At 40.0% G+C, this 20,051-nt stretch overlaps 1 protein-coding gene across 4 annotated transcripts in view; it reads left to right on the plus strand.

The window, feature by feature from the left end:
• The window catches only part of mib2 (MIB E3 ubiquitin protein ligase 2), a 40,943-nt gene that overhangs the window by 9,406 nt on the left and 11,486 nt on the right, over positions 1 to 20,051 (plus strand). For all 4 annotated transcript variants that reach the window (XM_029506045.1, XM_029506044.1, XM_029506047.1 and 1 more), the window contains 12 exons: positions 740 to 1,135; positions 3,689 to 3,860; positions 10,680 to 10,786; positions 12,024 to 12,218; positions 12,638 to 12,780; positions 13,932 to 14,039; positions 14,139 to 14,243; positions 15,073 to 15,235; positions 15,913 to 16,046; positions 16,871 to 17,019; positions 17,521 to 17,677; positions 18,854 to 19,008. In XM_029506045.1, the coding sequence (XP_029361905.1) occupies positions 913 to 1,135; positions 3,689 to 3,860; positions 10,680 to 10,786; positions 12,024 to 12,218; positions 12,638 to 12,780; positions 13,932 to 14,039; positions 14,139 to 14,243; positions 15,073 to 15,235; positions 15,913 to 16,046; positions 16,871 to 17,019; positions 17,521 to 17,677; positions 18,854 to 19,008 (1,811 nt within the window). In that variant the 5' untranslated portion in view covers positions 740 to 912. The remainder of the gene's footprint in view (positions 1 to 739; positions 1,136 to 3,688; positions 3,861 to 10,679; positions 10,787 to 12,023; positions 12,219 to 12,637; positions 12,781 to 13,931; positions 14,040 to 14,138; positions 14,244 to 15,072; positions 15,236 to 15,912; positions 16,047 to 16,870; positions 17,020 to 17,520; positions 17,678 to 18,853; positions 19,009 to 20,051) is intronic.

Below are 20,051 nucleotides of genomic sequence, written 5' to 3' on the forward strand. Positions count from 1 at the left end.
TAGCTGCCAGTTTAGCAAGTTCTGCAGTTTTTTTTGTTTTTTTTTTCCTCTTGCTGCAACCTTGTAAATTGATTTTTGCAGTAACAGCAGGGAATATTTTAAGTTGGTTGAGTGCGTGAAATAATAAATTCTATTTCATGTATGTTTATATGTTATTTGGTGACTGCAGCTCATTATTCGCTGTAGCCTTAAAATTTGCCTCTGTTTTGTTGATTCAAGGTTTAAATTCGATGTTTTTCATTTGATGCAGGAATTGTAATGAGTTTCAGGTAGGTCCATACACATTGATTTATTGATTTATATGTGCCCCCATCTGAGCATTTTTTTTCCCTTTTCAGATCAACTAATATTGAATGGCTACCACTTTAGAAGTGCTTCTATAAAGAGCATATGTACTAAATTTTGTCTAATGTGGCAGGTTCATGTAAAAATGGCTTTGTTTTCTGTTTTTTATGATTCTCCTCTTGCATGTTCACAGCAAATGAGGGGTTAGCTTGAAATAGTTGTATGTTATGATTGAGGTTTAGAGCATTATTGAATGCCCTGCTATGGATATGTCAAACACAGTACTTGTGTGCGTATGTATCAGGTCAGGTCCGGGACATTTCACACGTGCCATGATACACAGCAAAGCTACTGTGACTTTGTTACATCCATTTATCTACATTGTTCAATAATAATTTTGTTTTTAGCCTCATCCTCAACTTTTCATTGAACTGTTATCTTCTTTAACCTGCAGTCACTCCTGATCTGTTCCCGGAAACACCACTGGTACCGTCCCTGCCTGCAATATCATCAGCATTAGCTGGTCCTGCCGCACACAAGCCTCAGAGGCGAAGCAGCAGAAGTGACAGAGCTGCCAGGCCCCGCCCCTTGCGCTCAGCCCCCAGGCCAGGCCCCAACAGAGGCAGCATGGAGGTGGGCATGCGTGTGGTGCGCGGCCTGGACTGGAAATGGGGAAACCAGGATGATGGAGAGGGCCACGTGGGCACAGTGGTGGAGATTGGGAGGCAAGGCAGCACCACCACACCAGACAAGACGGTGGTGGTGCAGTGGGACAGTGGCACACGGACCAACTACCGCACTGGTTACCAGGGTGCCTATGACCTGCTGCTTTACGATAATGCTCAAATTGGTAAGCTCCAAAGACAATGGTCATTCTGAAATACTGCTCCAATTAGGTCTTATTTGACAACATGCATACATAAACAATACTTCTTTAAGTTATACTGTATTAATATACTGTATTAAACAAGTACGTTTTTTTTTTTTAGCCCAAATGAAAATATATGAAATAGTATGTCAAAATTATTACAGAAAATCTCCAGTCAAAGGATAAGTTAACATAAATGATTACACTGTGTTCCAAATTATTATGCAAGTAGGTTAAATAAACCTGGTTTTGAGTTTTTCAGTTAATAATTTTTGCCTGTGTTTTTTCTCCTACCTGTTAGGTTAGCAGGTGAGATTAATCAAAGGAAAACTGCGTAAGGAGGTCGTGCCAAATTATTAAGCACTCAACAGGTTTCATGCAATACTGGGGGGGTATCTTTCTGCAGGTGAAAAGATGGCTGAAGGTGGCTGCCCAAATATATGATAACACTTGAAATTATACAAAAGCTAATGTGAAGTTGTTGTACAGTTGTTGTACAGTGAAAAGATTTTTTTGTGATCCAGAGTGCAGACAGGTTTGTTCAGATAAAGATATACTGAGGAAGGTTTCTGTCAAAAGAATGCATCAGATATCCGTTTGCTGCTGAGCAGCAAATGGGTATTTGAAACTGCTGTTGCTCTTGGAGTCTCAAGAACCGTTTGATGCACAATTCTTCAGAGGCTTGTGGTTCTCCATAAAGCTGTATTTCAGCCATCTCTAACCAATGCTCACTAGGAGTAATGTTACAGCTTGCCCAGAAATACTTGAATACCAATCTTCAAATAGTTGGATTCAGTAATGAATGCTGTGCAACACTGGATGGCCCTGATGGAGGGAGTTCTGAATGGCTGGGTTAGGGTAGCTACTGTGTCCCAACAAAGCTGCAACATCAGCAAACTTAATGGGAGTTAGCTGGTAGCCCCCTTTAGTGTGCATGAAGTAGTCAAAATGACCTCTGCCATTATCTTCTGGAGTAAAATAAATTTTTTTTTTAAATATGACGTACCATCCCATGCTGCAGAAAATATAATTGAGGCCTTGGCTGCTATGGGCATAAAGAAAATCATGTTATGGCCACCATCATCCCCTGACTTCAGCCCTATTGAGATCCTTTTGATCATGCTTAAAAGGAAGATCTACGAGGGTGAGTGCCAGTTTACCTCAAAACAGCAGCTCTGGGAGGCAATGCTGGCATACGTAAATAAAATGCTGGCAAAAACTATGCAAGGAGGCACAAGTTCAAAGTACGAAAGAGTTGTGAAGGTGATATCAAAGACAGGCTCTTGTGTTAACATGTAACTTGATCTGTTAAGATGTTTTTGATAGAAATGAGAATGCAGAAAATACAACAGATTTCCATTTTCAGTTCTCAATAACCTATAGAATCTTTTGAGGGTTAGGGTTACTCTATTGTGCACAATAATTTGGAACACTAATAAAACCCCAATTATAATATATAAATATATAAAAATGTAGAAACATATTTGAAAAAAAAAGTGTGTACTTTTCATATTCTCAAAAGAAATTTGCAATACTACATAAAAACAGTCTTGTTCTATAGCTATCATAAATAATGCAAGCCCCGTTGCTTGTGTGTATTTCTAGTCTGTGTTACTCTTGCCTTTCTGTGAGCGGCTCTCACAACCTTTTGAAGATATCTGACCTTGCAAAGTGACAGGACTTCTGAAAAATGTCTAAAAAAGCTAGTGTGAAATTTTGATGAAATCTCTTACCAGACCAGAATATATGACAATATATATATGACATGATTATTTTCTGAGAACTACTGTCTTCAACAACCGGACAATAGAAATCAGTCTCGAAGGATCTCATGAGGTTTTTCCAACTTGTTTTTCTTCATTATATCTCAATGAACCAGATGAATCCATAAAAATAATTATTGAAGTCATAGTTTTGAAAACTCTTTACAGACCCCTGATAGAGAAAAACAGTGTATTGTTAAAATGCAGTTTCCTCATGTTAATCTTGCTTCTTTTTTTTTTTTCTTTTTGCCGTCATTGTGGCGACTCACACAACTTTCACAATGCCTGTTTTTGAGTACATGAGGTACTGTGAAGCCCTTTTTTTTTTTTTTTGTCATCAGACATCCAGCTCTATTTTGGACTTGAATGACACACACATTAATGTAGGACTCATTTGCATTTTCCTCCATTTAAAGTGACATTTTTCTGCCTCAGAAGCTGATCCTTCAATTAGTGGAGCGAAAGAAGAGAAGAGATCAGGGACTAAGGGGGTGGGGGTATTTTTGTCATGCTGTTTGTGCTTCAGTTCCTCCACATCTCATGATATTAGCCAGTGAGATAAGTAACATCTGGAAAGACATGAAGTATGTATTTTCCACTTTAGTGACTTTTATATGCGAAATACATAGTAGTGTGCTACCTGCTGCACAGAATGTGACAAGCTCTTACTAAAAATGTGTTTCTTTGCAACATCAATAAAATAGAAATAAGTAAAAGTACGCCCGAAGTTTACCCACTTCATTCTGTCCAACCACCTCTCCTTCCTGTCCAGGTGTGCGTCACTCCAACATCATCTGTGACAGCTGCAAAAAGCATGGCATCATGGGAATGCGATGGAAGTGCAAAGTGTGCTTTGATTACGATCTGTGCACCCAGTGTTACATGAACAACAAGCATGACCTGAGCCACGCTTTTGAGCGCTACGAGACAGCACACTCCCAGCCGTGAGTACTTCCATGCTATTGCCTCTGCACAACTGACCTTCATTTCAACCTTGCGTTACAATGTCTCTGTTCTGTGAGCCCTTTTTGGTGTTGTTTCCCTCATTTAACGGCAATATTATAAGGTTTACTTTTTTTGCTCTTCTAAGTTACCCAAGATCATGCTTGGTTTAGCATTTCTGATTTTAGGTTGATTTTTTTTTTTGTGTGTCAATAGTTTGTTCTCAGATACTTAATAATATAAGATTGCTGTTTCTATAAAAGCAGTGGTTTCATTTCAGTGTAAGCCTTGCTCTAGGGCACTGTCGGACACATTTCTAAATAATCAGCAATGACCCTTTGACACAAACACTGATATTTGTTCTGAAGGTGGAGTGTCTTGCCTTGAAGTTTCTGTTTTTTGTTTGTGCATTGTGCTGCCTGAAATATGACTTATAAAGATATAGCCAATTACTTGTTTTGGCTATTTGATAGGCCACTTTAATTGTGTCAAAAAAAAAGTTCAGTTTAGCCAACAGGAAAATGAGTAAGTAGTTGCTTGAAGCTACAAGTAAATAATGAACAAATTTAAATAATTAACTCATATAAATTGTTACACAAGCTAACATGCAAGTCATGTTGCCAAACAAATAGCATAAAAATTATCATCTCAATACAGAATTTAAGACGCAACTTAATTTTTAAGTGATTCATTTTCGTTAGAAACCAGCACTGCTGCTTCCTTCTCTCAAACAGGAGTGTCTGATTCTTGAAGTTATTTGAGTCCATCAGGGAGCGATCCCTTTTTCTTGTGCTGGTCAGATATATCAGGCACCAGCATTTTTTTTTTTTTTTTTTTTTTTTTGTATTGCTTTTCTTTCATTGCATTTCATTGCTTCAGTTGTATTGGGGAGGGTGAGCGAGAACGTAGTGCTTCAAATGAAACACTAAAAATGAACACTGAAAAAACAATTGGATGTCCAAATCTCTTAGTCTTTGTATACATTAACAGCAAGCTGAGTACATTTATTATTATTACACTGAGCAGGTGGTGCTGTTATTTCTCTGTGAAAGCTTAGTTAAAACCATTCTTGGCGGCGCTGCGGGTAGACATTTAGTAAGCTGATTTCAAGTGTCCCATGTATCCAGATTAACCCGAGTTCTCCTTTGAGAATACGCTCTTCTGCATGACTTCACAGTAAAGCTCCAAACTGCCCCAGGCGCTGTCTGAATGTCAGCTGGATGGCCTGTTCTCATTTTAAGGAGGTGATATGTATGACCCAGATTTCTTCTATAGTTTGGCCCGGTCCAGGTCCAGCACAGTTCCGTTTATTTTCCTGCTCCTGTCGTCATGTGAAAGCTGCAAAATAGGTGTGTGAATTATGACTCTTCAGCCTCTGTGTGACTAAAGCTTGGCTCCACATCCGTGCCCAGTCATGACTTGAACTCAGTGTCTTTGCCTCTCCCTGCTGTGTTGGTTTGCACCTCCTGCTTTCCTGTGATTCGTTAAGCAGAGAAAACCTCTTCATTAGACTCTCATCTTGAATTCAGGTCAGGTCTGAATTTGTTTGTGTACCTTGTGAACCTGGTTATAAATGGAGCAACAGATTTGGGCTCTTGGTGGAACCTACCCTCTTCCAGTGCGCCAAACTAGCGCAGTGATCATTTAGCATTTTGACCTGAGTAGCAATTTTAATTTGTCTCCCTCCTCACTTTCTCTTCAGAATTATTGATTTGTCATTGATTCCTAAATGTTGTTTGGCTCAACGGTGTCCTTCATTACGATGATGCCCCAAACAGTTCACTGCTTTCTGTCAGTACCGGCTCGTTGTGACGTCTTTATTTCATTGATTTGGGAAAATGTTGATAATCATAATGAATAACAGAAATATACACAATAAAAGTCCAATTTCAGATTTGGCATACTTAAATATAAGTGATCACTATATTGCACCTAAGCATTTTGCATTTTGCCAGTACTGAACTTTCTATTCAATGTGCCCAATAAGGGCTTGTCTTCATCTTTGTAAGTTATAAGGAGGTTGTTTTTAATCCCATGCAACTGTGCTTCATGATCATCTGAGCAAGACAGTTAAATTTAGAAAGCTATAAATAACTCAGACTTCCTACTTTATTAATTAATTAATTTATTTTTTGATTGAGTCACAGCTGCTTCTTAAATGTATAATGTTCAGCAGTTTGTGATACAATAGCCAAAAGAATATTGTTACGTGGCTCTGCATTATAGGGACTGTTCCTAAGTGTTCATAACCTTTTTGTTGTGAGTGCCTTTGTGCTCGGTGTAATTCATGATCGTTTAACAGGCATTGGTAGAAATCACAATAGAAGTGAAAGTGTAGATCAAACAGGCGTCACAGAACACCTTTGTATTTGTGGGAAGCACATCTTTGATACTAAGAATTGAAAGGCTATTGTGAGAGATTGAGTTCTACATTATTTACATAGAATATCGCCTTTCAAAAAACTGCCATCTTTTTAATGATAAGAAAATTGAGCTCCTTCCAACAACTTGTGAATGAGTTGTCTTCAGCGATAACACACTGGGCCTCTCTTCTCTGTGGCTGTCAGGGAGATCATTTTTATGGCATTTGAAACATGAACAGTATGTTAACGTCCACAGGTTCGCCAGCCACCTGTGATGTGGATTTAAAAAAAAAAAAAAAAAAAAAAAAAAAAATCTTCTAACATAACTTCAGAGCAGTTGTCCTTCTGGACAGTGCGTTGGCTGCTGGTTAGGTGCTCATCCCTGACCTCTGCCAAACATCTATATTTAGTTACTGACAGCATTGTTATGTGTTGTCCTATCGTTGGCCGCTCAGCTTTTCTTATTCTGCTCCACTCACTATTTTATCATTCCTCTAATTTCTCCAATCTGTGTCTTCTTTGCCAATACACCCCCTGGAGGTGAAATTAATATGACATTCTTCCTTTTTTTAAAAAACTCATTTCAAACATGTTACATATTTGTGATCAAAATGTGTCACACTGTGATGTTAAATCTTATTGACATTTAACCCTTTCTTGAACTTCAGGTTATGGTTGTTCAACAGGAATTTGATTCATTCAATTGCATTCAGTGCCAGTCAGTGCCAAGGTTATCTAGTAGTGCTCAAAGACAAGTGAATGTCTGCAGATTATTGCACACAACAATGATAAATGAAATGAAAGAATACTATCAATCAATTTACCATTTTCTGTTCATCATATTAATATGAAAATATTCATCAGTAGCACTGCATGTTTCACTCTATATCCTTTTATCAAAATCATGTTTCAATAATTCCATTAAAAATTGAGTTGTGACTGTCACCTGGCACAGCATCACATGAAAGTCACTGCTTTTCATATCTAATGATTGAAAGAGAGGAGCACTGTGCAGTAGATGGTACCAAACAGCTCCCCTTTATTTCAAGAGCATGCTGACCCATATTTCAATAACATTTCAAAAGAATGATTTATAATCTGGCTGTCATGAGACACTGATGTTTGCCTCGAAAGGCAAATTTAGCTCGGTTTCGTAATAAGTGTGACTTCTCATCTTGCCAGCAGTGATTTATGTGCAGAGACTGTATTTGGTCTGAACAAACTGAAAAAGGGGCTCTTTTCATGCGGACCCAACATGTGTGGGGGTTTAAAGGCACTTTAAGCAGGGCAGATCTATTTGTAGTTTATGGCCGTGCTGTAGCAGAAACTTTATAAGTGTCCTGAGGGACCAATGGGAAGTTGTCAGTGCTATAAAATGCTGCAGCCAAGCTGACATTTGAGCAGCCTTGTCGCACAGTGTGAGACCAGAGCTGGATGTACTGTGCATTTGGATTCTATTGTAATCACAACAGATTTAACTGGATTAGCATGCTAGCATTCACATCCGTGCAGATTAGCATGCTAACATTTTCAACTTCCGAGGACATGCGTTAGATAACAGGTGTTGATACAACGGAATTAGTGATTTATACGTGCTGTTTACAAAGTCTTAGCTGTGCACTGGAGTTACCTTATGTGACTGTTGTGTGCTGCAACAACATTAACAACTACTGACTGAGGGCGTTGCTTGTTTAGCTGAATCTTCAGGGTATGACTTTGATTAAATCACTGTTGCAGTATGGTGATGGGTGTTTATTGTGTTCCCCCTTCTTAATGGCTCACAGTGTTGTGCGTTTGGTCCGCACATGGAGACATGTTTGCATGCTGAAAGTGCTCAAGGCAGCATATGTGTGCACCATATGTTTACGAAGAGATGGTTGGTATGCAGTTGGTTAATCGGCTCTTCAGCTCACAAACAACTTGCATGCACTTTCTACGAAACCTATCAGGTAAACCTGAAGGCTAATCCTTTCCTTTTCACATCAAGCTGCACTGTCCTGACCTGACTTCCTCAGTTCGCCAACCTGTTGTGATATTTAAGGTGGACCTGACCTATCCCCTATTCTCTCCTTCAGAGTTTTTCTCGATCTCTGTCTGAATGTCATAAGTCATGTCTCCTACTGCAAGACAACTGTGTTCATGTTCGAAAAGGGTTTAAACTTTCAACATGAAAGTGTGCTGTGGACAAAAGCAAAGTTGATACAGATAATAAATCATTGCATTGGTATCTTTAAATGAGTAACACAGTCTCATGTTACAGAGTAAGCAGGGTTGGCATTTTTAAATGGGAATTTTATTGAAAGCTTTGAGGTCAAACTCTGAGCCGTCTTGCCACCCACACCCGTTTTTACATAAATGTCTAGCTTCACTGTGACAGCTGCCACTTTCCTAGTGAGTTCACATTTTCATGAGACATTCTTGGTGTTTGTTGGTTTATGTGAACGATGAGAGCTGACCCTTGGCTATCAGTAGGTGTAGCTCAGATGTCTTGATTCCGTCTGGGAGCGGGGTGACATTTGGCCGAGCAGGATTACAAATCTTGATCCTTGGAAAGAGCTGTTGGGTCTCTGAGTAGCTCCCTTAATAAACAACATGTCAAACACTGAGGTCATGTTTCTTTTTGCCGAAGTAGGGACATCTGTCTCTACACTTGTCTTTAATTTAGTAATAATTTTGGGTCAAGTTGTAGCAGTAGTCTTTTATCATAGTAGATGAGCTGTCACATCTTTAACAGTTATCTTGGTTGTGTTTCAGGTTTTCAAATATGAACCAAAACTGCTTTGTGCTATTAAGAAATTCATACACTTTGCTGACTTCCCTTCTTGGCTCTTGATGTGAGTTCAGTAGGTTTCTTAACATGCCAGATTTTTCAGTCAGCCTTATCACATTTACATCCTGAATCCTGTAAAAGATTCTAAAACACAAATTCATTGATGTGGTAAAAGGCTCTATATAGTATATCTTCTGGGTTTCTTCTTGTAAGTCACAAATACACATGCAAACACATACATGCTTGATGCCTAACCTTGTGGTGACCAGCTTCCTGATACTTCTGATGTCCGGGGATTAGGCTCAAAGTGCTGCACTCCCTTCTCAGAGCAGACCTATCTAAGATCAGTCCAGCACTGAGATTTACTGTTAAGAGCCACATGTTCAACTGTTTCCTGCTCCAGCACTGAGGAACCTGACAAATTGGGCCAGTGACGGGGAATGAAGTTAGCAAATGCTAACTTTAAGCCAAACCCCAGTGTTAGAGGGACATATGAAGCCAGGAAAACCTAGATGAGGCTCCCTGAGGACTACTGCTCTCACAAGGCTCTTTTTCTCTTGGTCACACTGGATTTTATACAAGTTTGACTTTATCCATGTTTGCTTAAAATGGAAGCTGGGATTTGATCAACAAAGTGTCACATCAGAAAAGTATGGGAATTGGCAGCTCCTTTGCACCAAGATCTGATCAAATATTTACTATAAGGTATGTCACATCTTGACAGATGTCAACCGAATGTCTGTGATTGAACTTGCATCTGGTTATTGCGTTGCATACTGTTAGATTGCAGCCATGAGTCGAAGCTGTCCTTGCTGTTTTTTGTTTTTTTTTTTGTTTGTTTTTTTTAAGATTAGCTGTTTGCTGTCTTGGAAAAAAAAAACTAACAAAAACGCCTCGTCTCTGGAAGAACTGACATAAAAAGATATATTTTCAGCAAAATGGTAGTTTGAATTTCATGATTCAACTCCTCATAATTCCATATTCAAATCAGGGTGGTGGTGTTGTTGTTATTGCGTGGCTGGTGACCGGGTTAACAATGGATCAGTGTCAGCAGGTTCATCTATGTCATGTTTACACAGTCAGGTGCACATACTGTATAATGTGTCTCTGCTAATGAAAAGTGTGAGAAACCTGATGTTGAATATAAACAAAACCAAATTCTTGTCCATGAAAATCCATGAAAAAGTGTTACATATGCACATAAACCTGAGTGTTCAGCAGTATTAGTCTGTTGATTATTTTATTCTGTTCCTAAGTTAATTGCTTCCTTGTCCATCTGGTTGTTGTTGTTGTTGTTGTTGTGGGGTTTTTTTTTTTTTTTTTTTTTTTTTTTTTTTTGTTTTGTTTTGTTTGTTTGTTTGTTTGACATTTTGTTGACTCAATTTATGATTCATGGACCTAATTTATAAAGGTTATTTATAAAAGGTTATCCAAAAAAATAATGTCTACACTCACCTATTTCATAAGATTGAATTTATCTGTAATGTTGCATTTTAAACCAAAAATAAAAAGCGGCTAGGTTCTTACCAAATTTACAACAAAGCCAGGAAATATTTTGCTGTGATTGTAATATGTTTAGTCGGTTAAAGTGGTTAATGAAAGCTTTCATCACACATCATAACCTTAAACTTGCCTCATATGACCATTAAAAAGATTTATTCAGCTTTGTCCTCATGCTCTTATCACAGAGTGAGCTTGGTGCCGAGGCAGAACCTCCCGCGTATCATCCTTAAAGGGATCTTCCAGGGAGTTAAAGTTGTCCGTGGACCTGACTGGGACTGGGGAAACCAAGACGGTGAGTGGTGTGTGTGGGGACTGCTCATGCCATTTAACCACTCAACTGGCCCCCCTGCATGTGCATGGGGTTGTACCTCTTCAAAGTATTCACCATCTACAACCCATAACGCTCATTAACCTGTCCAATGTCTAAGTGTGTGTGTGTGTGTCTGTGTGTGTCTGTGTGCACTGACATTGCAAGTGACTGATTTGAGGCTGTTCCACAGATGTGATGTGCCTGTCTATGTGAGTCCTTGTTCAGTAACATTTGTTCCTTTTTCAGCTATGTGGGATGCAAAAATTGAGGGGGTCCTCACTTAAAATCTATTCTAAGGTGCAAAAGTCAAGAGAGCAATTCATGCTCACTGTGTTTGCCACGAGTCCTCACCCTTGCTGTTTTGAAAAATGCGTTGTCATTCTTATGCAAGCAGCCCACACTGTATGATGTTTCAAATGGTTTGAATATTAAATAAAAACAATCTTCCACATAAGTAGACTAAATTGACAGTAAGCAGGAATGTTAGTATGTGTTTTTATTTCCTGGTTGGGGGTCATAGTCATCTTCGAGAGTAGTAGCGCTCCCTTTAATGAGTTAGAGCGAATGAGTCAAAATGTCCTTTTGGTGTCTTTGAAATGAACACCCTGGGGACCAGTTAAGTCCATCATCAGGCTTAACTGTGTATGCACTCAGTGCATAAAGCTGAGTATGCGCACCAACCCCCAGCTCACCATGTAGTCTTGATGGGTCACTGGTTATTGTGGTGTGGTTATTAACTGAAGCAGCTTGAGGACCGTTAGTGACTTTTATGGTTTTCTTTCCTCTTCCAACACCTAATGTATGGATCTAAAGGCATCCTGCGATACAGCATGAGCACTAATAAGTTGGCTTGGAAATAATTGTTAAATGATGATGCTTCTCTTGTACTTTTCATGTGTTTATATTAAAAGCAAAAGGGGAAAGTCTTTTCTCAGGTGCTTGATTTAAAGGAAAAGCATGGAAAGTATGCCACCTGACATTGGCAGCTTATGTTCCTGAAGGAGAAATGTTTATCTGTGTCTGTCATTTGTCTTACATTTCTTTGTCCACTATTCATACCATGTTAAAATATTGTGTGTCAAATTTTTACCACGTATGCTGGCAAATATAATCAAGTCTCTCTATTCAACAGTTTTGTTTTTAATAAGCCGATGCCTTACCTCCCGCATATTTTTGTGCTTGTATGTGTGCATTTATGTGTGTGTGTGTGTGCGTGCAGGCGGGGAGGGTAAGGTTGGGAAGGTAGTGGATATTCGCGGCTGGGACACAGAGTCTGGTCGCAGCGTGGCTAGTGTTACCTGGTCTAACGGCACCACCAATGTCTACCGAATGGGCCACAAGGGCAAGGTAGACCTCAAATACGTGTCTGATGGCCAAGGAGGCTTCTATTACAAAGACCACCTACCAAAGCTTGGTAAGACAGACAGTCCTGTTTCAATATTTACTTTCCATAGACACCAAGTTATTTTCTTCTCAGTAGACATTGCCAAAATGCTGGACAATGGTCAGCAGATATGAGTTGAAAAAAATCTGTCTTGTCTATTGTGTTCTTTTATGTTTTGTGATATTGGAATAGGTTCATCAGAAGTTATTAAGAGACATTATATTATAAATCCCTTCTCTTCAAATCTGCAGGATTTACAGTCGTTAAGTTTGGAAACATTTGAGTTTGGCATATATTTAGACCAGCAATATTTCAGGTTTGATACCAGTATGTCACATTGCATCATTGCAATGTGACATATTATCAAAACTGAAATATAGCTGGTGATGGGTTTGGAAAATTCATACTAGTTAGAGCCAACTTTTTGATGCGGACACCTGTTCATCCAGGAGAGCACGCAGAACTGCAGCGCCAGGAGAGTGCTGACGGCCACTCCTTCCAGCAGGGTGACAAGGTCAAGTGTCTCTTGGAGGTTGACATCCTGCGACAGATGCAGGAGGGCCACGGAGGGTGGAACCCCAAAATGGCAGAGGTACTTTATGAAGTCTTCATCTCTGACAGAAAGACAGTTGCACAAAGACAAATAGCTCCCTATTGAGGTTGTTTATAAGACTGACATTCTTTTATGATGCAGAAGTACAAAGTGTACTGTGACTTCAGAAAGTCAACATCTTTGCTTTCTGCACACGCTCTTGTGGTCAATAACCCATACCATATAATTAAGCAAATATATCAGAAATTGTTGCATATATAGGTTAAAGTAGTTTATCTGACTTTATCTTTGAATCCAAAAATGTTCTGTGGATTCTTTTTTTTTTCTTTCTTTCTTTCTTTCTTGGATGTAAGGTTTAGTCATTGTTTTGTTGAACTTTGACTCAGCCTCAGGTCTCATGCACTGCAGTTCTCTTTGGGCACCTTTCTGTACTTAACTACATTAATCCCTCCCTTGATTCTTGTCAAGCTCCCCATCTCCAATATTGAGAAGCATGATCATAGCAGGATTGCTGTAACCACCAGGCTCCAACATAAAGAATGATATTTATCAGGTCTATGACTATGGCCTGGGGCTTACCAGACATTGCCTCCCACTAAAGGCTGAGGAAGTAAGATGTGTCCTTCTTTCAGCAAGTCCCCCCTCATCTCTGTAGAATACCTCTATTACTCAATCTGGCTGAACAAGCAACTTCTTCCATATCACAATTATTGAATTCATGGTGCCCGTGGGATCTCTTCAAGCTTAAATTTTATCTTCAGTTTTAGACTTCCTTGGACTGGACACACACTTTTATATGTATTGGTGTGCGCCTTTCTAAACTACATCTCGTTGATGATTTAGTTTGCTGAATAGGACTCTACGTTTTTGTCATCATGGGCTATTGACTGATGACTGTTATTTATCTTCAATCTGCTACACAGTGTGCAACAGAGTGAAAAGTTATGAATACTTTCTGAAGCAACTATACGTATGAGCTCTTTGTACAACATTCATAGTGCATATTCTTTACACTTGAACCTGGCATACATTATATTTATGTAAGTGGCTCAGATGGACATTGATGTCCAAGAGAGTGGGGGGAAAAACACAAAGCATCCATCTCTGAAATCACAGCTGCTAAAGGGGACGTTAAGGTTACAACTACGCACAGGAAGACCCAGAATGACACAGCCTATTTATATTTGCAGTACATTTGCCGGATTGGGACTGTTCATAGGATCACTGACCGAGGAGATGTCAGAGTCCAGTATAGCAACAACATCCGTTGGACTTTCCATCCTGGGGCCCTCACAAAGGTGCTGACCCACAGAATGCTATTGGTTTCTTAGTATCATATCTGTTAATTGTACAAATGTCATCAGCTTTACCAACAATATGTCCCTTTGTCCTTTAAGGTGAACACTTTTGGAGTTGGTGAGCTAGTCAGAGTGCTGGAGGACATGGACAGTGTCAAGAGACTGCAGGCTGGCCATGGAGAGTGGACAGACAGCATGGCTCCTGTACGCTCATTTAGCCTAATGATACACACAAACTCTTCATGGTATTTTAGCTTCAGTTATAAACGCTCAACTACTTGTGCTGTATTCTGAAGGAGATGTGGACTAGATTCTGAATAGAGTAATGAACCTGATGATTTTGACTTGACAAAATCAAAAACTGACTTGACTTTAACACTAATAACGTGCGACTCTACTCGGGCTTTTGCCGCCAAACCTCCTTTCCTCAAAGTTGGTTTTAGTCTGATAGGAGACAGTTCTTTTGCACAAACAGGGGGGAGAGGTTTCCTTGTGGCAATGTGCATTGGCAAATGCATGAAAGACAATAATTTGCGTCGTCACATCCAGGTAAAGTAGCATAAAAAGACGTAGGAATATTGGTGATATCATACCCATGTTTTAATATAGAAATGTATTTCTAACTAATTTACAAATTTATCAAAATTAAAAAGATAAAGGTTTTGAAACAAAATGTCCTGTTTTGTTGTGATATGGCCCCTGTCATTGCTTCTTCATAACGCTTGCATTTGACTGTGTAAAATTAACTGTGTCACTTACGAAGAAGTAAGGCCTCCAGACATCCTTTGGAATTGAGACTGACCTACTTCACACAGATTGGGTTTACATCAGGAAGTAATCAAGTTAAGCGCTTTTTCCTCAAGCATGGTTACTTAACTAAAATAAAAAAAAAGGCATGAAAACAGGTCCTGTGGAAACTGAATTGATCTCGTCAATTAGTTTTACACTTTTTACTGTCTGATTTGTGTGTGAAAACCCTCCCACATCTCCACCTGCACGCCACATCCATCTAACCTGCTGTTTTCTGTCCCAGGTGCTTGGCCAGGTCGGGAAGGTGTTGAAAGTATATGCTGATGGTGATCTACGGGTGGCGTTTGGAGGTCAGACATGGACATTCAATCCAGCGTGCCTCTCAGCACAGCCCGTGGAGGTGGATGCCAACCTCATGACGGCTGAGAACCCCAGCGAATCTGGAAGTAAGGCCTCTTCCGGGACGAGGGGGCTCATCTTTAACTCTTCAGCTCTCCAGCTTTTTCTTCAACGTGCCACATCATTCATACTCCCCTCCCCTTGTTTCAGCTCTGTCTCTGCCATGCATGCTTTCCCATACAGGCTGTGACTGTGGTCACTCTCTGTCTTTTTTTTTTTTTTTTTTCCTTCCCCCAGCAATGTGTGGATATGGTGTACATTTCTTGCAATGTTGTAGCAGCCTGTAGCATGCTATGAAACTGCACGCTGTAAATGAGGTTTTGGCTGCACTGCAGGCATTTGTCATCATGTCAGAGTTTCTCAGCAGTCTCATAATCATTGCAAAATCTATTCTGTCCATGCTGTCGCCTCAATGGATGGGATGTTGACAAAAGAATAATTTTTGCGTGTGTGTGTGTGACCAGATAGCACTGCATGGAGGGACATTTTGACTCATTCCTGTGGTTTTTGCATTGAGCTCAGTCTTGACAAACATTAACCATTGTGACTTTGTGGTTTTACTTTGACTTTCTGTAGATCTTTTGCAAATCCTAGTGTTCACATTGGACTGATTAAGCTAAATTAATTTCTTTTTTTTAATTGTTACGGTCTCCTTTTCTCAACCCTTTCCTTCTCTTTCCTCACCCTCCACCCTTACCCCATGTCCCTGTCTTACTGTGTCTAGGCACTGTCATCTCAGTGTTGGAGAAGCTGCTGTCTCAGTCCACAGAGCAGGACAATCCCGGCCGGTTGGTCATTGAAGCAGCACGTGGCAGTGCCAACAAAGTGCGAGAATTGGTGCTGAAATATCCGGACAAGGTGAGTGCAGCACTCCTTCTTTTTGCTGCAGTCCGCTGCCTGTTCCAAGAGCTCCCTCAACCAGGCCACTGAGACTTTGGGTGGGGACTTTAAGCGCCAGAGAAACTTAGTGAGCCACATAAGGAGAGAGAGCTGGCATTTGCAAGTCTGTCAGGTGAAGTTGAAGACTACATAGTGGACTAATAAAATTTTTGCATTGGACCACTGCACTTTTTGCTTTAAAATATTATCTACTATTAATATTACAGTATATGATAATGATGGCAATGTCTATTAGTAAACTGCCTCATTTTTGATCACTAATCAACGATGACTGAAGTCAATATATATTCAGAAACATTTTATAAGACTTGAGGAAAATTTTTGTGTGACTATTAGGAAAAGTCTAAAAATAGAGATGTGTGATCAAGGTAAGCTGTTGAAGCTGACTCAAGATAGGAAAGACATCATTCATGAAGAGATTGTATTTATTTTCATTCTCCTAGCCACTGAACCACACCAATGGGTCTTTTTTGTATAGTATGTACAATAACTTGATAATTATATATTTAATATTTATTTTTAATGAGGGGGACGGATAACATAAACGCATAGATAACGATTCCTTGATGTTGTTGTTTTTTTTTTGTTCCCCCCCCCCCCCCCCCCGTCTGCATTTGTGCTGCTCTATGCTAGTGATTACACAACTCTAGGCAACTCTAGGATTATGTATCAGGTGCATTGTTGGTCATGCTCAGATTACTCCCAGCCAGTCTATGTTCAGCTGCGACTGTGTTCAGCGTTTGTTTGTGATGAATCTTCAAGCAATTCTTTGTCCCTGGCAGGTGGATTTAAAGAACCAGGGCAAAACTGCTCTGCAGGTTGCTGCCCACCAAGGCCACATGGAGGTGGTGAAGGCCCTGCTACAGGCCAACAGCTCCGTTGAGGTGAAGGATGAAGATGGAGACACAGCATTACACTACACCGCCTTTGGGTGAGGACACATGTGCGCGCACACACAAAAGTAACCTTCTTCCTCTTTCTAACACTTAGTGGTTGAGTTCACAGTAAGGTGCAGCTCTAAATACCATGGATAGATGCACAGCAGAGCTATCCTCTCTCTTTTCGTGTACTGTGATAATCTATTCACTGCATTTAAGTGTTGCACAATCAGCTAGCCATATATGCTCCTCTCACCACAGTAACCTATGCTTAGAAAGTTCAGCCCTCTAAAACATCTCTTTGGAACTATATACTTGAAAATGCTGATGGCTTCCTGCAGCAGTAGAATTCTAACACAATGTCAGCATTGTAAAGAATATTTGAGTGAGCTTGCATGGAACCCTTGGGCTGTCCTACTACTCAGAACAATCATGTGAGACTTTGTTGTTCTTGGTTGAATTAACTGAATTGAAAACACCATTTAGACAGCTTCACATAATTGAAGATTTAACCTGCATGCGTCTTTCTCTGTTGGCACCACCTTCTGGTTTAGTAATCAGGCAGAGATTGCACGGCTGCTGTTGAGCAAAGGGGCAAATGTCAATCTCCTGAACAACTCCATGTGCACGGCGCTCCACATCGCTGTCAACAAGGGCTTCATTGACGTAGTGCGGGTTCTGACTGAGCATTCTGCTGATGTCAATCTCCAGGTGAGAAGATGTAGCATGCTTAATGCTGCACATTAGCCACTGACTCAAATCTGCCTAAGGCTTACAAATCCCATTTAGTTTAAGCCATGATCATTTGTCATTTTTGCACATCTTGTTAAATTAGTTCAGCTGTTATTTTTACTAAGCCAGCGCTTTTGAAAAGCTGCACCAGTTTTACTCAGTTACAGCACACAGTTGGCTTTGTAAACATGAAACGATTAGCTGGATGTGATAAGAGAGGCTCCTTTGAGACAGGAAAGAGAGAGAGAGTTCATGTACTAACCTATAGCTGTGGTTATTTGTGAGAATAGTTTTCCCATTTTGTGCTCTACCAATACACCCCAACTGTATTCCCATTTGTATTCCCAATTGTATTCCCATTTCATACCAGATATCTTTTTTTTTTTTTTTTTTAAATACAAGTCATATCTTCAGCAAAAACCAGTCCCAGGCTGATCATGACTGATTAGGGCGCTCATGTCTAAACATGCTGCCTGTGACTTAGGGTTATCAACTGAGGAAGCCAGTCATCTTCTACCACTTGCAGGGCTGTAGGGAGAACATGCAAACTCTGCAGAGAAAGGCCCCCAGCGACCTTCTTGTTGTTTAAATAGCTTTAAGTTTAATTAAGAATATAAACTTACACATTTCATGGTACTTGACTGTGGCCCTGCTTCACTACAGCCCTCAGCCTCATCAAGGCATTTTTCAGACTGTCTAACAAGCCTGCAACCAGGCCCAGAATTCCCAGAAACTAGCAGTTTTTTTCAGCTTGAGCAGTGTGGCCACTCAGCCAAAAACATGCCTGCCCTGAGTTTGTTTGTGTGCAGCAAATGTGGGTTGTTCTTTTTAATTAAAATGTTTTGACTTGAGAAAATGATGAGGAGTACTGAATCTGGTGAGTACAATTTGAAGTTTAAGTGATTAAGTTTTAAGTTAATTTTAAAAATAAATTCATTTCTGTCAGAGAGGATGTTTTACTGGAGCAATTCAGTGGTCAGTGAAGCAGTTCCGAAAACAAAAGAGCACCACTGCATCACTGTGATTCATTTACTTCACATGAGAAACAAACTAAATGATCTTTGCATTTTTCTTAGTCATGTCACATGTTTTGCTGTTTGGAGCAGGCTCACTCACTATGCTTCACTTCCATTCTTTTTGTCTGTCACCAATCAGGATTCATATGGGGACACACCTCTCCATGATGCTATTGCTAAAGATTTCCGCAACATCATTGAGATCCTCGTTGTCGTGCCCAACATTGACTTCACTCAGCAGAACCACAGAGGGTTCAACTTGCTGCACCATGCTGCCCTTAAAGGAAACAAACTGTGAGTAGAACCCAGGAGCTGTGTAAAATATGTATAATTTACTGTTTGAGCGAAGGTAACACTCAAAATGTTGTATCATTGAAAATTCCCTTTAGTAAAGGCAAATAATGATGAAAATGGAAAATGTGGTTAAAGGGGGTCATAGTGAGAACAGATCAATATTAACAGCATTCAGGGAGTGTTGTAAATGATTAAGTAAAGGCAATGACTGTGGACAAAGCAGGTGTCAACGGGAATGTGCTCACCACAGCAACATGTCAACAGTAAGCAACAAAACCCAGTCCCTCTAAATGAGTCTCATGTTGTCTCCATTTACACAGCTGGTTCGATCTTGTGTGTCTGACGTGAACAATGGAAATGATGGCTATGGGTGTATTTGGGGAATCTCTCCCATGTGTTCAAATGAAGACTCAAAGGTCATTGCTCAGTGTTATCTGTAAAAAATGGAGTGCTCATCTCCCACACATCTCCTGCTACTGTCAGGAGTCAATATCAGGCAAAAAGTCTGAACAAACTCAAAACGGTGTGGTAGATATTTCTCCAGCGCTCAGCATAGCAATCCTCATAAAAGCTTTGTAGATTAGGCTGTAGGCTGTTTCACTGTTATTGCTGCCATGTCAAGATCCAGAAGGATTGTGCTCTCCCCATGGTCAAGGGGAATCCAGAGGCATAGCGCGACGTGTCTCTCCCCATTCATCCCCCTTCCAAGAAAGCCAGTGTCATAGCAGAGAAGGGTTCAAAGTAGCATTTATTTGAAACATGTCAGAGAGAGAACAAGGCAGCATTCATTCATTCATCGAAATAACCATAAACCTCTTGTCATGAAACAAAATAAATGACAAAACTAAATCATAAACAGGAGAAAAAAGGGTTGCAAAAAGAAAAACACTCTCCTGCTTTGTTACTGAACTATAGTTTCTATTAACAAGGTGCCATTTTATTTACAATGTACACCACACCTTAGATTTTAAACTGGCTTGCTAATATAACATTAAGCACACAATGGCTCTTTTAACAGTAGTTCCTAACCCCAACAGTTCAGG

The sequence above is a fragment of the Echeneis naucrates genome, chromosome 7 (assembly GCF_900963305.1).
Source record: "Echeneis naucrates chromosome 7, fEcheNa1.1, whole genome shotgun sequence".
NCBI lineage: Eukaryota > Metazoa > Chordata > Actinopteri > Carangiformes > Echeneidae > Echeneis > Echeneis naucrates.